This window comes from Rhipicephalus sanguineus, chromosome 2 (assembly GCF_013339695.2).
Source record: "Rhipicephalus sanguineus isolate Rsan-2018 chromosome 2, BIME_Rsan_1.4, whole genome shotgun sequence".
Lineage (NCBI taxonomy): Eukaryota > Metazoa > Arthropoda > Arachnida > Ixodida > Ixodidae > Rhipicephalus > Rhipicephalus sanguineus.
This window is the reverse complement of record NC_051177.1, coordinates 431,271-447,399: the sequence shown is the minus strand read 5'-3', so window position 1 is coordinate 447,399 and position 16,129 is coordinate 431,271. Positions and strand designations below refer to the sequence as shown.

At 49.4% G+C, this 16,129-nt stretch overlaps 1 protein-coding gene across 1 annotated transcript; it reads left to right on the top strand.

Moving 5' to 3' along the window:
- Positions 1–240: 240 nt before the first annotated feature.
- On the top strand, positions 241–855 carry LOC119381020 (gastrula zinc finger protein XlCGF49.1). The gene has a single exon (XM_037649017.1). The coding sequence runs from the start codon at positions 241–243 to the stop codon at positions 853–855; it is 615 nt and encodes a 204-aa protein (XP_037504945.1).
- The last annotated feature ends 15,274 nt before the right edge of the window (positions 856–16,129 follow it).

Below are 16,129 nucleotides of genomic sequence, written 5' to 3'. Positions count from 1 at the left end.
GTGATAATGCTTACCTGCATCGCCGCATGCAAATATCGCAACTCAATAAGAAAAACTAAATAAATGAATAAATACCAAACGTTATATGTTTTACAATTGTCGGCTCCCCTTGTTAGGCCTGGAAGCACTGGAAAGTTGTCCGTAAAATTTTGTCGTCGAAACGAAATGACGGGTGGCTCGAGTGAGTTTTTGTGTCTTGTGCATGCAGGGTGCGGGCGCCACTGAGTCCAGCATGCGGCCATGAGCGAGGCGGCCGGGGATCTGCCAGAGCCCTGGCTGCCGCCGCCTACCAACGGCGAGCCACTGCGGCTGCCGCCGGTCTCGACGCTCATGCAGCAGGCCAAGGACCAGTGCTGGGTGGCGCCTCCTCAGCCGCACGATCTGTTGCTGCTCTCGTCGGAGGAGTCGTCCACCAGCGCCGCGCCCAGCCCTCGGCCCTTCCAGTGCACCGTGTGCGGCAAGCAGCTGGCCTCGCGCAACGTGCACCAGCTGCACATGCGCTCGCACTCGGGCGAGAAGCCGTTCGGGTGTGCGCTGTGCGGCCACCGGTTCTCTCAGAAGACGTCCCTGACGCGCCACATGCGCTCCCACACGGGCGAGCGGCCTTTCCCGTGCGAGGTGTGCGGCAAGCGGTTCGCCGACAAGGAGCGCATCAAGATCCACATGCGCACGCACACGGGCGAGAAGCCGTTCGGCTGCCACGTGTGCGGCAAGGCGTTCTCGCAAAAGTCCACCGTCAAGCGGCACATGAGCGTGCACACGGGAGAGAAGCCCTTCGGATGCCCCGTCTGCGGCAAGGGCTTCGCCAACCGCGGCAATCTCAACGCCCACGCCAAGACGCACCACCAGAGCTGAGGACGGCTCTTACTTAAGGCCCATATCACAGCATGTTTTTATTGTTATTGTTGCTGCCAGCTATTGTTGAGAGCGCGCTTATTTATCACTGGCTAGAGATTTATTTATACCTCTGTTGGGCATTAGCTGGCTGGGCCAGCCAGGAATCTCGCCAAGAAGAATCTCTTTAGGGCATTATTACATTCCAGGGGGGACACCACTAGTCAACCGCGGGCTCTGCTCAAAGTCCTGTACCCGTAGAAGCCTCCATAGCGTAGTCTATCCGTCCAGGCAGGGCGGGTGTGCCGTCGTTCAAGCGGCTCATTATGTGCATAATATCGCTGTGCCTTCCGTTTTCACGGCTGCGAGCCACGGTGGTGGTACCTGTCAAGAGGAGCGTTCTGTTTTTGTTACGCTTTTAGAAGAATAAATTTCATTTTTCAGACTCTGTTTCGCTGGCCTAACTTGCCCGCCGGTTCCGGTGGTTTCTTTCTATGCACAAGTGTACTTACACCTGCGAAATCGGCGTTTTGTGTCCGCGCAAGGTAGCGGCGCGCGTGAGCCGAAGAACGGCAACGGCGGAAGAAACATTGGCGCACTAATTAAATTATGATGTCACACAGACAAACGCGAACACCTCTTGCTTTTCACAATGCTCAAGGGCAAACAAAGCCACCTCGTTTCACTCGCGGCCAACGCGCAAGCAAAGGGATGCCGACTTGCTACCAACTGAGGGGCACCTCTCTGGTGGATTGGTTAACAGGAGATTAAATTATAACAATAGTGGCTATGTCAAATCTGTCATTTAATGTGCCATTGCTTTCTTTGAGCCAAATAAACCTAATGTACAAACAAAAACAGCACACTGAGCTAACCTACTAGACAAATTGCTGGCATAAAAAATCATAATGGCGCTTCGCTTATTGCACTGAATCGCGGCCGCATTTTTGATGGAGGCGAAAATGCTAGAGGCCCGTGTGCTTAGATTACGTGCGCGTTAAAGAACCCCAGGTGGTCCAAATTTCCGGAGCCTTCCACTACAGCGTCTCTCATAATCGTGCACACCATGGTTTTGAGACGTTAAACCCACAACAATTATTATTGTTGCTCTGAATGTGCTGCACTGAAAAGGAACCGCAATACTTCGTCCATAAAAAGCTCTTCCTTGCCTCTGAATCCAACAGGCGAGTGGCACTACAGGCACAAACGAATGTATAGAGTGAATGTGCCACAAAAATGCCGGATATTCATGTACCATACACGTGCAATAATATACTCTCTTCCAATGATCGCTGATATTACGTCGTAGTTCATGGCCGTCGCATGGATATTAGAATATAACAAATAGTTAATCGCTGATTATACCACGTACAGGACCACAGAGATTAACGTGGCAAAGACAAGCTGGGTCGTGTTTCACGCCCGCAGCCAAACGAAAAGCTTAAAGAGCTCCGCTTTTAAAAAAGTGTCTGCACTGCCTCAAGTGAAAACTTTTAGAGAACGTGCACTAAACAGGGCCAACAGGTTTCGCTTATGAATTTATGATAAGCAGTCCGCTAGGCGCGCGCTTGCCTTCATAAGTAAAAAAAATGCAGTGGCTTTGCTCGGATATGCCAGGATATAAGTAGCGTTAGCAAAGGTTCAGCTGATTATTCTTAGCTTTCCAGTTTGTCTAGGATTAGCTTGATTGTCATGCTTACTGCTGCTCCAATGGCACACACACGGTATACGTATTATGTGGCACATGCATATTTATTTTTGCTCAACGTCAGCTTGCTTCTCTATTGCCACAAAGACGGCTCGGTGGCCAGTGAAGTAACAGGCTGCCGTCTCTATGGCCCCAACACAGTAACCGCTAATTGCCAGGCAACTACTTCGGGATCCGATGAGATAAGCTTCTCGGCTCTTCTGCGCCGTCGAGCAGCATTTGCGCTCTCCTCCATGGCGTTACCCACCTGCAAACGCCAGTCAAAGGCGTTTGCAGGTGGGTAACGCCATGGAGGAGAGCGCAAATCAAGCGGCCCCAGCGCAGTGTCAGACGGCGACTGCACAGCGAAGCCGAATAGGTGCGCGCGCGCTGGCGCCACTGTCTACGACGGCACTCCTCTCGAATGCGGCGCAGATCTACCCTACGCAGACCAGCAGCGGCGAGCCGCGCGCGGCGGTGTCGGAGAGCGCGTGAGATGCCAACTCCGGTGACCCAGCTGTGTGACATCACTGATCCTCGCTCATGCGCAGCACGGCTCATGACGCTCCACGCGAAATCGGCTCCGGTTAGGCAAGTGTAGCTAACGCTACAATACGTATGTACACCATCCAAATGCAGCCGTAGTCTCAGATATACTGCGCCGCTCAGCTGAGCTCACGAGGCGCGCTTTCCTGCGATGCGATTCGGAGGCCGCGTCGTCGGCTCTTTGTCTAGGAGCCTTCGCGGCAAGGTGTGGGACGGCACAGCACCTGGTGTAAGTCGCCTATGCTTATAGCCTGCGTGCAATAAACGGCTTAAGTATTGGCGAGGCGCTTAAACGCGATCACAAGCCTACCTAAGAGTGGCGCGTACGGTTGGTAGCAAAAGTCACTGTCCGCGAAGTGCTGGCTGCACACTGTCGATGAAGGCGTGGGGCGCTTTCCCATTCTGAGCTTGACTATCCACTTCTTCGTCAGCTTTGGGTCCTTAGGATAGTAGTGAAAGCTAAAGCCTTTTTGACGAGCGGACGAAGTACACTGAGGCACAGAGCAGTACTTGACCATTGCGCAGCACTCGCCGCGGAGACAAGCGGCCGCAGTACTAAGAAACAAAGAGCTGTAGTTCTAAATGAACGTTAAAAGCAGACCCACCGTTGTCCGAACAGCGTCAGTATAGCCACCATACGCAAGATAACCATTTGAACTGCACTTGTGTTGAGATTTCCCACAACGGTGGTTTAAACACGGCGCTGGGCCTACGTAGCAGACGAAAGCGCGCGAATCCCCGCTCTGACGTCATACAGGGCCCGTTCGCAGCGCCGCTATCGGTCGCACACCAGGCCAATAAGAAGCGAGCGAGCTCGCCGACGACTTTTAAATCCGCCCGTCGCGCTCCCCGCGCCATCTCGCTGGTAATGAAGAAACGCTTATAAGCGCCTGCCGTCTCTGAGTCTTGCCTGCGGTAAAGGGTGTGTATATAACGCTCGCCGTTAGCTACATGAAGCATCTGCGCTTTCTGACGTAGTGGTTAGCGCCACGCGCTGCGGAACAAGAGGTCGCTGGTTCGATTCCGCGCTTCGGAAGCATTTTAGGGGCGCAGCTCCTCTTAGTCTAACCTTGTCACGTCTCCATTGTCCAGCGTAAACGGATCTCCCGTATGATGCAATAGATGGCGCTGTCTCATAGAAGTACGTACAAACTGCAGTTCAGGGACGATATTCTAGATGGCGCTGTACACAATCTGTGTCGTCATCACCATTTCTCGTCTCATTTCCTACATGGCGTTGGTCCAATAGAATTGTGTGCAATATGGCGCTTGTGTGAATCGACACTAGATGGCGCTGGAAGTGCCGCTGCTCTCCGATTGGCTGCTGCGCGGGCTGCGCGGGGATGCGCGGGGAGCGAGCGCCTCTCTCATTCTCCTGGATCGTCGCCATACGTGTCGGATCGTTGGCGGAGTATGGACGATGCGCAGCGGCGGGCGCTCGCTTGGCGGCAGCCAGGCAGATCCCGTGACGGTGCGCGCCAAGGACGCCGCTGCGAAACGGGCTCAACAAGAAGCGAATCCCGAAACCATGATTGCTTCAGGAGCTGCGCCCAAGCTCTTCATCATTCACCCGTGGATATGCTGTAATTTTTTTCTGAATTATTTTTCTTTGGGACTTTGATATATATATATATATATATATATATATATATATATATATATATATATATATATATATGTGGCGACACAGTGCACACAAACCGGCGCAGCCTCCGCCTGGGATCCGTCCTTCACCGACTCCGCATCCCACATATATATATATATATATATATATATATATATATTCCCCATTAGCAGCCATATATACATACGTATACATATACGGTGCATGACGGCGGCGACGGCAAAATCCAGCCGAGACTGTCCATATAATTGCTATCGCAATAAAACTTTACCTATATGCGTTGTGCTGCTGTCAGCAACGCGAAGACACTGTTGAAAAGCAGCTAATTTCAAAGTGCGCGCACTTGAAGTCGCGGCGAAGGCACTTAACAGGCATGCAAGAGACGTGCATGAGTGAGCCACCGTGAAGTCGTGTCTTGATGTCGTTAGCCATAATCCAGACATTTTGTTTAAATCTGGTTGCCCATTCTGAGGCAGATTCTGCTTTTGAGTTCTTTTAGGGGCGAAGCTCCTTAAGGCGGCACCCGTTCGTCCCTCGTAGTCGTAGTAGTAGTAGTGCGTAACCAGTCGTAACGCTAGTACCAGATCTTGACCTCCAAGGTGGTGCCGGTGGGAGATTTTTCCTGTGCGTTGTTGAACAGTAAAAAATTCGCAGCGTGCGCGTTAACTAAAAGCCGAATTCTTCTGTCTCTCATTCCCCATTAGCAGCCATTGGCATGTTCCAGTAGGAAACGTTAGTAGATGTAGAAGTGTAAGTGTTAGCCAAAAGCCGACTTCTTCTGTCTCTCATTCCCATTAGCAGCCATTGTTTACCTCCAAGGTAGTGCCTGGTGAGATTTCTCCTGTGCGTGATTAAACAATAAAAATTTTGTTCAAAACGCCGTTGATTGATGAAATAAACCAACGAAAGACGCCAGATGTTTTCTAAAAGCAAAACGAAAGAACGCCAGATGTTTCTAAAGCAAAACGAAAAGACGCCAGCTGCTTAACGAAAGACGCCAGATGTTTTCTAAAGCAATGGTTTTCTAAACAATGAAAATTCACAGCGTACATGTAAAATTAAAGTGAGCTGCAAGTCGTCATAACTCATCGAACGTTTAGTATAAACGCGCCCGATCTCACGTCGGAGATGATGTACTGGGCAGAATTCACGGAAGATTCACGGTTTACCGATGAACCTCCGCAGCTTCGCCCACTCATCATCATTCACTCCGTGGATATGCTGTGATTTTTTTCTTCACTTGTCAAGCTGAGCGACTGAGTGATATCTTCATTTGCTTCGTTTAAACGTAATAAACGATAATTTTGCTAGTTTATGCTCATATGACCCAGGTCTGCCAGAGGCGTGTGAGAAACAACGGTAGGTTGGGGGTCGCAAACACGCGGTCCGCGAACGTTTCGCTAGCGGCCCGCACCGCACACACTCTCTGGGTGTGTCAGACTTTACGACTTTTTTGACAATGCATGTTTTCCGGCGGAACGCTGCCAGGCTGCTGGATCATCGCCATGTTCGAAAATACCTATCTGTGCGAACACTTGTTCTGAAGGTGAGCAACTCAGCTTCCCATTCGAGGATTGCTGATGAACACCTGTGATGAACCACGAGGATCATCTACGCAGAAGTAGTTATTCGGCACATTTCTTCTTTCGTCGCAGCTATGTGTTGCCAGGCATCAAGCCAGCGTGTTTCGACCTTTATCAGTTATTTTGTTCTCCGCAAAAAGTAGTCTACTGTGACGTACTCATATTAGGGGCGAAGCTCCTTAAAGCGGCACCCGTTCGTCCCCCTCGTAGTGCGTAACCAGTCTTAACGCTAGTACCAGATCTTGACCTCCAAGGTGGTGCCGGTGGGAGATTTCTCCTGTGCGTTGTTGAACAATAAAAAATTCGCAGCGTGCGCGTTAACTAAAAGCCGACTTCTTCTGTCTCTCGTTCCCCATTAGCAGCCATTGGCATGTTCCAGTAGGAAACGTTAGTAGAAGTAGAAGTGTAAGTGTTAGCTAAAAGCCGACTTCTTCTGTCTCTCATTCCCCATTAGCAGCCATTGTTTACCTCCAAGGTAGTGCCTGGTGAGATTTCTCCTGTGCGTGATTAAACAATAAAAATTCACAGCGTACATGTAAAATTAAAGTGAGCTGCAAGTCGCCATGACTCTCATCGACCCTTTAGTATAAACTGGCCCGATCTCACGTCGTTGATGATGTACTGGGCGTGAAGCTGCGCGACGCCGCCGCCAAGATCCTGCCGTACGAGAGCTTCGCCCCACTCATCATCATTCACCCCGTGGATATGCTGTGGAAGTTTTATTTTCTCGAGTATTGCGATTAATAACGCATTGTTCGGGTAAGCACCACCAACGTGACTGGCTTCAAATTTTTTTCTTGAAGGAGCCACTGGGGTCACAATGTCTTAAAACATAACGGTGGAACAAAAACACTTTATTTCGGAGTGGGCGTCCTGAATTAATCATTCTGCACATCGTTATCGATATATTCTGGAATCATGACGCCAAATACCCCTGAGAAATGATCCATATACGAGATAAGGGAAAGGCCTTTTTTCATATGGCAACGTTAGCTGACATTCCGTTCAACTCCCCCTCCCTCCCCACCATCATTTCAACCTTCTTCATGGCCCGGCCTTTACGAAGCTAAAACCCCTGTCACACGGGGCAACTTAAGTGCACTTTGAGGGAGTGCACTTCGCCGCTAGTGCCATTCGCACGCTGTCACACGAGAACGTTTAGTGACACTCGCTGCAAAGCGCACTTGCCGGCGAGTGCGTTCGCCAAACTCACTTCGCCGAGACGGAGTGTCTAGCCTCGATAGCAGTGGCTCGAAAATAAGTAAGTTATTATCCGAAGCGGAGTTCATAGCATTTTTGAACTATCGTTTTCTTTATTAGGAATATTCTTATGCATTAAAACATACTATAATACAAAAAACTACTTTACTATTCTCGTTCTCGGGCAGTTTACAGCCAGTTACAGCCACGACCGCCAGGGGCATGCCCAGCGCACGTCGTGCAATGGCTGCAGCCGCCGCGTTTGTACGTAAATTTTATTTTAAGGGGTGGTTATAGCTGCAACACAGTATTACTTAAGCAACATTGCCTGAAATAACAAATACCTGTTGTGTTACTCAAGTATCCATCGCCATTACAATCATTTTCAAAGTGCACTTCCCTTTCTCGTGTAGCAGCGCGCTGCCAAAGTGCCATTCTGGGGGCGTAAGTGCACTCGCTCAAAATGACACTAAACTTGCCAGTGTGACCGGGGTATAAGCTTCATGACTCCGGCCTGCTAGCTGAGGTGAGTTCAAGACCACTGCGGTAGATAATAAAAACATGTACTTTATTAAAATCTGGAGACAACAATCACAAATTTATTCACCATTTGTTGATTGCCTACCTTTACTGTCGACATGTCCTCAAGGAATTTCGCTATTATTGCTGCATAATGGCTGTTTCGAAGCGGCACAGCTTCGCCACGCAAATCTTCCCCAAAAGCAGCAATGCCAAGTAATATGTTCATTCGACCTTTGCTTGCCCATTGCTCTACACTAAGGCCTTAGCAAATGCGTTATTTTCCACCTGCAGAGTAAGATCAGCGAGCGTCAAACGACCCAGTGTCCGCCGCGGTGGTGTAGTGGTTACGGTGCTCGGCTGCTGACTCGAAGGTCGCGGGTTCGATCCTGGCCGCGGCGGTCGCATTCCGATGCAGGCGAAATGCTAGAGTCAAGTGTTACTGTGCGATGTCAGGGCACGTTAAAGAACATCAGATTGTCGCGATTTCCAGAGCCCTCCACTACGGCGTCCCTCATAATCATATTGTGCTTTGGGACGTTAAGGCCAACTCCGGCCATTTTTCGAGGTCGATGGATCTCAATGAATTTCGCTGGGCACGTTCCTTTGCACGTTTCCGTCATTTATGCCAAATTACAGGCTTGAGACATGCACAGATTGTTTGCAAATGAATTTTAAAGATTGTCTGCAAACGCCCTCCTGGCTTCCCACAATTATTGGCAACATTGCGTCTGTGACGTCAGTATTGGGAAGGCGGCGAAAGTGACGCAGCCGAAGGCACCGCTAACTTCGGCGCTTCGGCCGCTACAGCGAGCGTCTACTGTGCACAAGCCGACAGACAGCGTTGGTTTGGCCGGCGCTTCGCTGGTCGTCCCGGCTGTCACAGTTTTCATACTCCGCGCCGGCGTGACCGGCATGCCTTGCACGACTTCCGGTTAATTCGTAACAACGTCTGCGTCATACGTAGACAGTACACTCGGTTGGGTTTCGGTGTTGCGCTTTTTTGCTTATTTAAAATTATTCTCCAATTTGCCGAGTATTTCTGCTATCGGGCCCGTAACAGGAGCGTCTCAGGAACATAAAAGCACCATTACTTTGACATGGCCGAAAAATCGCCGGAGTTGGCCTTTAAACCCTAGATATTATTATTAAACTGCTTGCCGTCGGTGGTTGGAGGTGGAGGGGGAAATGTCTGGGCGACGCGGCGGCCGTGGGGCCCGAGAACATGGAGAAGTAGGGCCCTACGTGTAGCCGTAGGCTTGGTGGCGTACTCACAAGCTTGCTCGTAGATGTTGTACGCTTCTTTCCAGTCCTCCCAGGCTTGCTGCGGGTTGTACCTGGCTCGAAATGCGCCGGTGGTTGCAGGAAGGCGCTGGCCATAGTTGCGGGGTGGTTGCGATCACTCTGACACCATGTTATGTTGCGTTGTTGTTGGGCCGCGATGAATACGGGACCAGCCCAGTCGAGAGCAGAAGTGGAACTGTTTATTCTCCAGATCAAGGTTACAGACGCGTAACATAGGTGGCGCTAGTTGCTGTCCTTTAGTTGAAGGCGGCGCATAGATGGCGGCACTAGAGAAGGAGATGGAATATTGCGCGCATATGTAACAGGGGCGGGGGGTTCAACCCCCCCCCCCCGAGATTTTTAAATGCGAAGCATTTCTTAGCGAACCTCAGGCACTTTGGCCGTTTCTATCTATCTATCTATCTATCTATCTATCTATCTATCTATCTATCTATCTATCTATCTATCTATCTATCTATCTATCTATCTATCTATCTATCTATCTATCTATCTATCTATCTAGCCGCCTACGTCAGGGCGCTCTCCTGGTCGTCTCCATAACTTGTAATATACCAAAATTGGCCTAGCAGGGGATCAGTGTATGACGAACACGATTCACTGGTCATGACATGAATAACGCAAAATACCCGTCGCGTGCGTCATGAAACCCTTTCTCTCAGTCACGTCTGGCACATACCCGTAAACCAGAGTTCATGTTATGCGGGTATGTGCCACAGGTGATACAGAGTCTCAACCAACACAGTAACCGCGAACACACACATTGACACGCAAGGAAAGTGATAATATTAATAGTTGTTGGGGTTTTATGTCCGAAAACCACCATATGATTATGAGAGACGCCGTAGCGAATGGCTCCGGAAATTTTGACCATCGGGTATTCTTTAACGTCTACCGAGATCGCACAGAACACGGGCATCTAGTATTTTGCCTCTATCCAAATACGACCGCCACGGCCGGGAGCGAACCCGCGACCTTCGGGACAGCAGCCCAGCACCTTAACCGCTACACCACCTTGGCGAACGCAAGGAAAGTGAGAAAACTGAAGACAGAACACTCTTGGAAGACGTTCAAGTACCATCCACTCGTCCACATGGTCCGCAACGTGGACCCCGGGGATTACGCAAAAACCGGCGTCAATGTTTCCTACAATAAATCTGCTGAGAGAACCAGGCCTCTCATCATTACCGGTGTCTTGAACATTGATGTATCAAGACCCAAAAATGCTTGGTCCTTATACTGCGTGAAAGACGGATTGGATGTGGAGAGGGCATCAGAAGACCTCGCTGCCACGTCCATATCAGGAGGCATCATCGATCATTTCATCGTATGAGGCATCCAGGATTTCCACCAGCTGTACTATACCTCGCACTTAAAGGGACACTAAAGGCAAATAACAATTGATGTCAGAGTGAAAGCTCAATGTATGACAACTTCTAAAACGGCAATATTATCAACAGCAGTGCCCTACTTACCGAGAAATCAAGCTAAATGTATCACATGATGAGCTCCACGAGTGGGAAATTTTCGAAGTGATCCCGATGACGTATGAGAGTGTGCCTACAATAAATCACTAGTGATCAAACTAGCAGCAATAAACAAGAACCTTCCGTGCATCAAAAGACGTAATAAAATGCTGTTTGTTCGTTTCCGTTTGATTCATGGAAAAAAGAACCTACGTGGCGTTACCATGGGGAACGGCGCGCGTGGTTCAAAGGTTCCGTTTTCGCCGAACTGCGCTTCGCCCGGCGCCCTGCTTCGCTCACGCAGTCGCGTCTCAGTGGTAGTTTCGGGATCGCGTACTGCCGCGTGTGTTTTGCGCGCTCGTGAAAGTCGCTCTAACAGAAAGTTCGACAAAATGCCGCATGCAACAACGCCGGCACTACGAGCCCTCAGCAGCATACCGCGTTCATCGGGGCTCAAGTCGCTGAATTGGAGCCCAGCGTCGCGAGCCAATGTCTCGTTGTCATGTTCTCCGTCCACATCCATTGCGGCGATTGCGGCAAGCTTCGATGGCTTCGATGGCCATTGTTGCTGCTGTGGGTCCTGCTACTTTCGCTCTGCTGCTACTAGTGTCGGCGACCGCGCAGTAAAGGCAGGCAACGTTGGGCACAGCAGCAGTGACGTATGAAAGTCGGATTTCAGGCGGGTGATTTGAAGTGCGCTAACGCGATGCGGACCACTAAAACGTGGTTTTATTTCAAAATAAGCACTTCCTTGGCATAAAAGTAGCACTACGAGGTTTCTGCACCGCTATTTCAACAATCAACGTCGACTTAATATTTTCCTTTAGTGTCCCTTTAACTACACTTAGACCCCTCGTAACCGCGATCACGAACGGATCCGATTAAGAAGTCCGGTCCAGCTGCTGGTGCTCATTGATCGCGGTGATGATGACCTTGTTCGAGAACTGTCAAGAACCCCTTCCACACACACACGCGGGTTCGTGAAACGTGCGTGCGTTCTCCGTCATAACGGACAACTATAAGCATTACAACTGTAACTGTGACTGTAACGTACGCAGTGCGCCTGCGCGTGCCATTCGGCAGCGTATATACCTAGGAAGCTTTCCTGAATGAAGCTTCGTTGCAACTTATGCCTGTCCTGTGCGTCTGTGTTCCTTCTTTGTCCTTTATACGGATTCGCGCTATCCAGTGTTGAAGAATATGAGCACTACATATCAGTTTACCGCGTCTGGTGTTGGTCACAAACATGTGTCTGTTGCCATCGCTACGCAATTGTAAACAACTGGTTATATAATAGATATGCGACTCTTCAACATATGAGTGTGCGTATACCACTTCCATATTTCTCTAGCGCCATTCCGTAATGTTTCGCTCAATGTGAAAAATTACGCCACAATCACCATCCCGCGCATGCTTCGCATAACATCGATTCCCACGGTACGTAAGATCTGCCATCTTTTCAGTTTTGCTTGCATATATACACACGCACACACGCACATACATAAAGTATGGTTGAACCCCCCCCCCGAAAAATATTTCTGGCTACGCCCCTGGCAGCACCGCCCCGCGCTAGTCTGGGTAGGCGGTTGTCGGTGTATATACAAACGCACACAACAGCGCTTAGTTGTGAGCGATTTGACACGATTTCCGGCAAACAAAATGCCTTGACTGCAGCTTTCTGGTAATTGTGCGCTCTTCATTCCCGAATTAATGCACGAAGCGCGCCGAACGTTACTATTACTTCTGAGAGAAGCGCATTCTGCCAACGAATGGGTTGCTCGCCTTCGGCAACAGTCGGCGTTTTCGCTATGAATGACATTTTATTGTTGTTTTATATGTACATGTTTAGCTTGTGTTCCACTTACTACGCACTGCTGTAGTGCGACTGAACTAAGTATTTACTTCTTGCTCATCTGGATAACCCCCAACAAAAAGAAAGCCCGTATTCCTGCGCGATTAGTTGAAATAGCACTTAGATGAATATTTGAGCACGCAGTGCACATATATGTGCACTGCGTGCTCAAATATTCATCTAAATTTCTTATTCAGTTCTCCATGAAATGTAGGACAGTTGATAGATTTATGTGAAAACTTGCCCAACAGTCTGTTCTTCTATGATAGGTTTACTTAGGAAAGCTACGTGGCTGACAGCGCTTTAGCGCTACTGAGACGTTTAACACGCACACGCTTGTTTTTATTCCAGTAACAGTACACAAATTCAAGATGTACTTTTGGGATAGTTGGTTCATAAGTTGGCGCCTTGTGTTACGTGTCCTTCCCCTCGTCTGGTCTGTTGTTTTCGCCGGCGCTGTTCTACTGCGAGTACACAAAGGTAACTGTACAGCACGGAACTTTCTTCCATTGATTACCTGCACGGCAGTAATGGAACAAAGGCCCGGTTATTTCACGGGACCAAAGTACGTTTTTTCATGCGAATAATGTCCGCTGCCTTTCGTCAACCACTATAACAACGCAACACAAACGCTAAGATAATGCAAAGAAAAAAGGATGTGGCTTCGCGTGAATTCACTACGACATAATTGTAAAGTACGCCGTTTGGGTTATTTTGACCATCAGGGCTCATTAACGCGTACCTTAATCTAAGTACACGGGTGTCTTTGTATACATTTCGCCTCAACTTATAATTGCGCAAGGAAACTCAGTTTTGCGATTTCCGTGTAATTCCATCTTCTGTTCTGTTTAGGGGACATGTTTAAGTAACGAAGTGTCAGACGTGACTTGACATAAATCTTTCTCCGTAGTGGGACCAGGACCGTACACAACTAAAGCTTGTCGCGTAACCTATAAACGAAGGTCCCGAACTTACACACCTAACCACAACGCGCAAGTGCATGAGAGCTTTTTTTAGCACCGAGCCTCTAAAAGGCTATATGCACATGAGATTTAATACTTTTTATCTTTAGGACAACGCCAAGTGCACTTTATAATGCGCTTGAGCCACAGAGCGGCACCTACACTGATATGACTCGATCGTGAACGGAGGGTACGACGACCACACACAGCACTCTCGACAAGTGCACTCACTGATCTTATAACAGTACATATACAGCCGATCAAGGCCAAATGCTTATTTACTTCGTGTTAGGCATACGCACGAGCGGTTAAAGTTGCACTAACGCAAAGGAACAAACCGCCTTTTGAGGACCTGCATAACGTACGCGCACATGCAAACACAACGTGGCTAGCAGACGACGCATGGAGCAATCCACACCACTGATCCACACTAGGCGCGGTTCAGCCAGAAGCCGCCAGGCGGCGACTCCGCTCGATCTCGCGGCCAATAGTCTCCAATACGGCGTCGTACTGCCTGCAAACTGCTCACGCGTGCCGGCAACGCGTCCGTAGATTGAAGCAGGCGTGAAAATGGCGGACACCATAGCAGACGACGTGGTTGTCTCCACTCCGTATGACAGAAGAGGCCCTCGCCCCCTCGCTCTGGGAGCAAAAAGTGTGGCGGAAGTCACGTACGTTTTCGCAACGGCCTCTGGGATTCCTTGGTCACGCCGTCGTCTCGCGTCGTCTGCGTCGATACATGGCGGTAAACCGGGCTAGCTGGTTGCTCATGATCGTAAAATAACAGCGCAAAAGACGACGGACGAAAACACAGAGACAAGGAGCGCTGATTTCCAACTGGTTTATTTATGCGGAAACAGTAATATACAGGGTGTTTCAAGAAATGTGTCCAACCTTTTCAAAAAATCAGGAAAATGCGATATTTTCTCGGGGCTTTCAGAATTGCTTTTTCTGTAGCGACAGGAATTTTAAGGTAGTTAAGGACATAATTTAGGACAGTAATTAAGAAAGTTACATTAATTAACTTTTAATTAGTGGAGTTAGGTGATTGTGTCAAATGGGAGAATTGAAGTTCTTCATGCGAGGAACCCATCCGAGCTTTGAGATTTCGAAAAAGCGTCCTCTAGTAATTGTTGTGGCGTAATGAAATTCAACGAAATGCAACGGCTTTCAACAGCGAAAGCCATCGAATTCGGTTGAATTTCATTACTTCGTAATTATTACTAGAGGCCACTTTTTCGAAATCTCAATGTTGGCATGGGTTTCTCGCACGAAGAACTTCAATTCCCCGATTTGACACAGTCACCTAACTCCACTAATTAAAAAGTTAATTAATTTAACTTTCTTAATTACTGTCTCAAGTCATGTATCTAACCATCTTAAGGTGCCTAGCGTTACAGAAAAAGTCATTCACTCATTTTGGACGTCTCAGAAGAATATGGCAGTTGCGTTCTTCCATGTTTCTGTTTAGGTTTCGCCATTGAATTTGGTTGAATTTCATTACTTCGTAATTATTACTAGATGCTACTTTTTCGAAATCTCAAAGTTGGGTTGGGTTTTTGGCATGAATAACTTCAATTCTTGTATTTGGCACAACCACATAACTCCACTAATTAAAAAACCAGCGGCAGATCAGATAAAAATGTCCCAACCTCCCCGAAGGGAATCGTGAGGAAATGCGAATGCATTTCTTGCGCCGAGAGTACACGGCGTAGTAAATCTAATGGCGTAAAGCTGGACAAATCGACACGCTCAAGTGTCTCCCTTTTGGGCGCCTCTTTCAACGAACGCTTCCTACGTGCGTTCGTAATCACCTCAGGGATGTTGCCACCGCCTTCAATGCAGCACAAACGCGTTTAGAACGCGCTGTTTTCAGGCTGTGCCAAGGCAGCACAAACGCTACAAACGCGTTTCAAAAGGGGTATTCAGACGGGGGAGAAATGCTCGGGAGAGACGGTGGGATTGCGGATCACGTGACCGCGACGTCACGGATTAGCGAGTGGGCGTGACCCCCCAGCGCCTCCTCGGAGGAGACGGGGACGTTTTCCCCGAAAGGACAAACAATCCCCCGGCGGTGGGGGATATGGCGGAATTTCGGGCTCTTGTTTGGCCACATTGTTGCACTTGCTGCTGCAGAGAGCGGCAGTGGGTGTCCAGTCCGCAGCTGGATGGTCGTCTGCAGCTCATCGTCAGCAGGTCGTCAAACGGGTGGTGCAAGCCACCAGAGTAGTCTAGTAACACTGGTCTCCCCCTCCGTTTGCCTCGTCCGTGTGAGTGGGGGGCATTTGTGGAGACTTCTCCTCGCGAGTTGACGTCACTAGGCCCCGCCTTTACCCCCCGAGCATTTCTCCCCCGTCTGAATACCCCTAAACGCACTGCATTGAGGCGGTGGTGCAGGGAGGAGAGAGAGCGAACGGCGAGAGGAGCGGCGAAGCACTGCACCTGCCCTCTCCTACAGACTCTCCACACACGCGGGAGCTCGGATGCGAGCGCCCTCACACGCCAGAGCGCGCTCCTCCTCTTCACTCACTCTCCGCTACTCCGCCCGCACCAC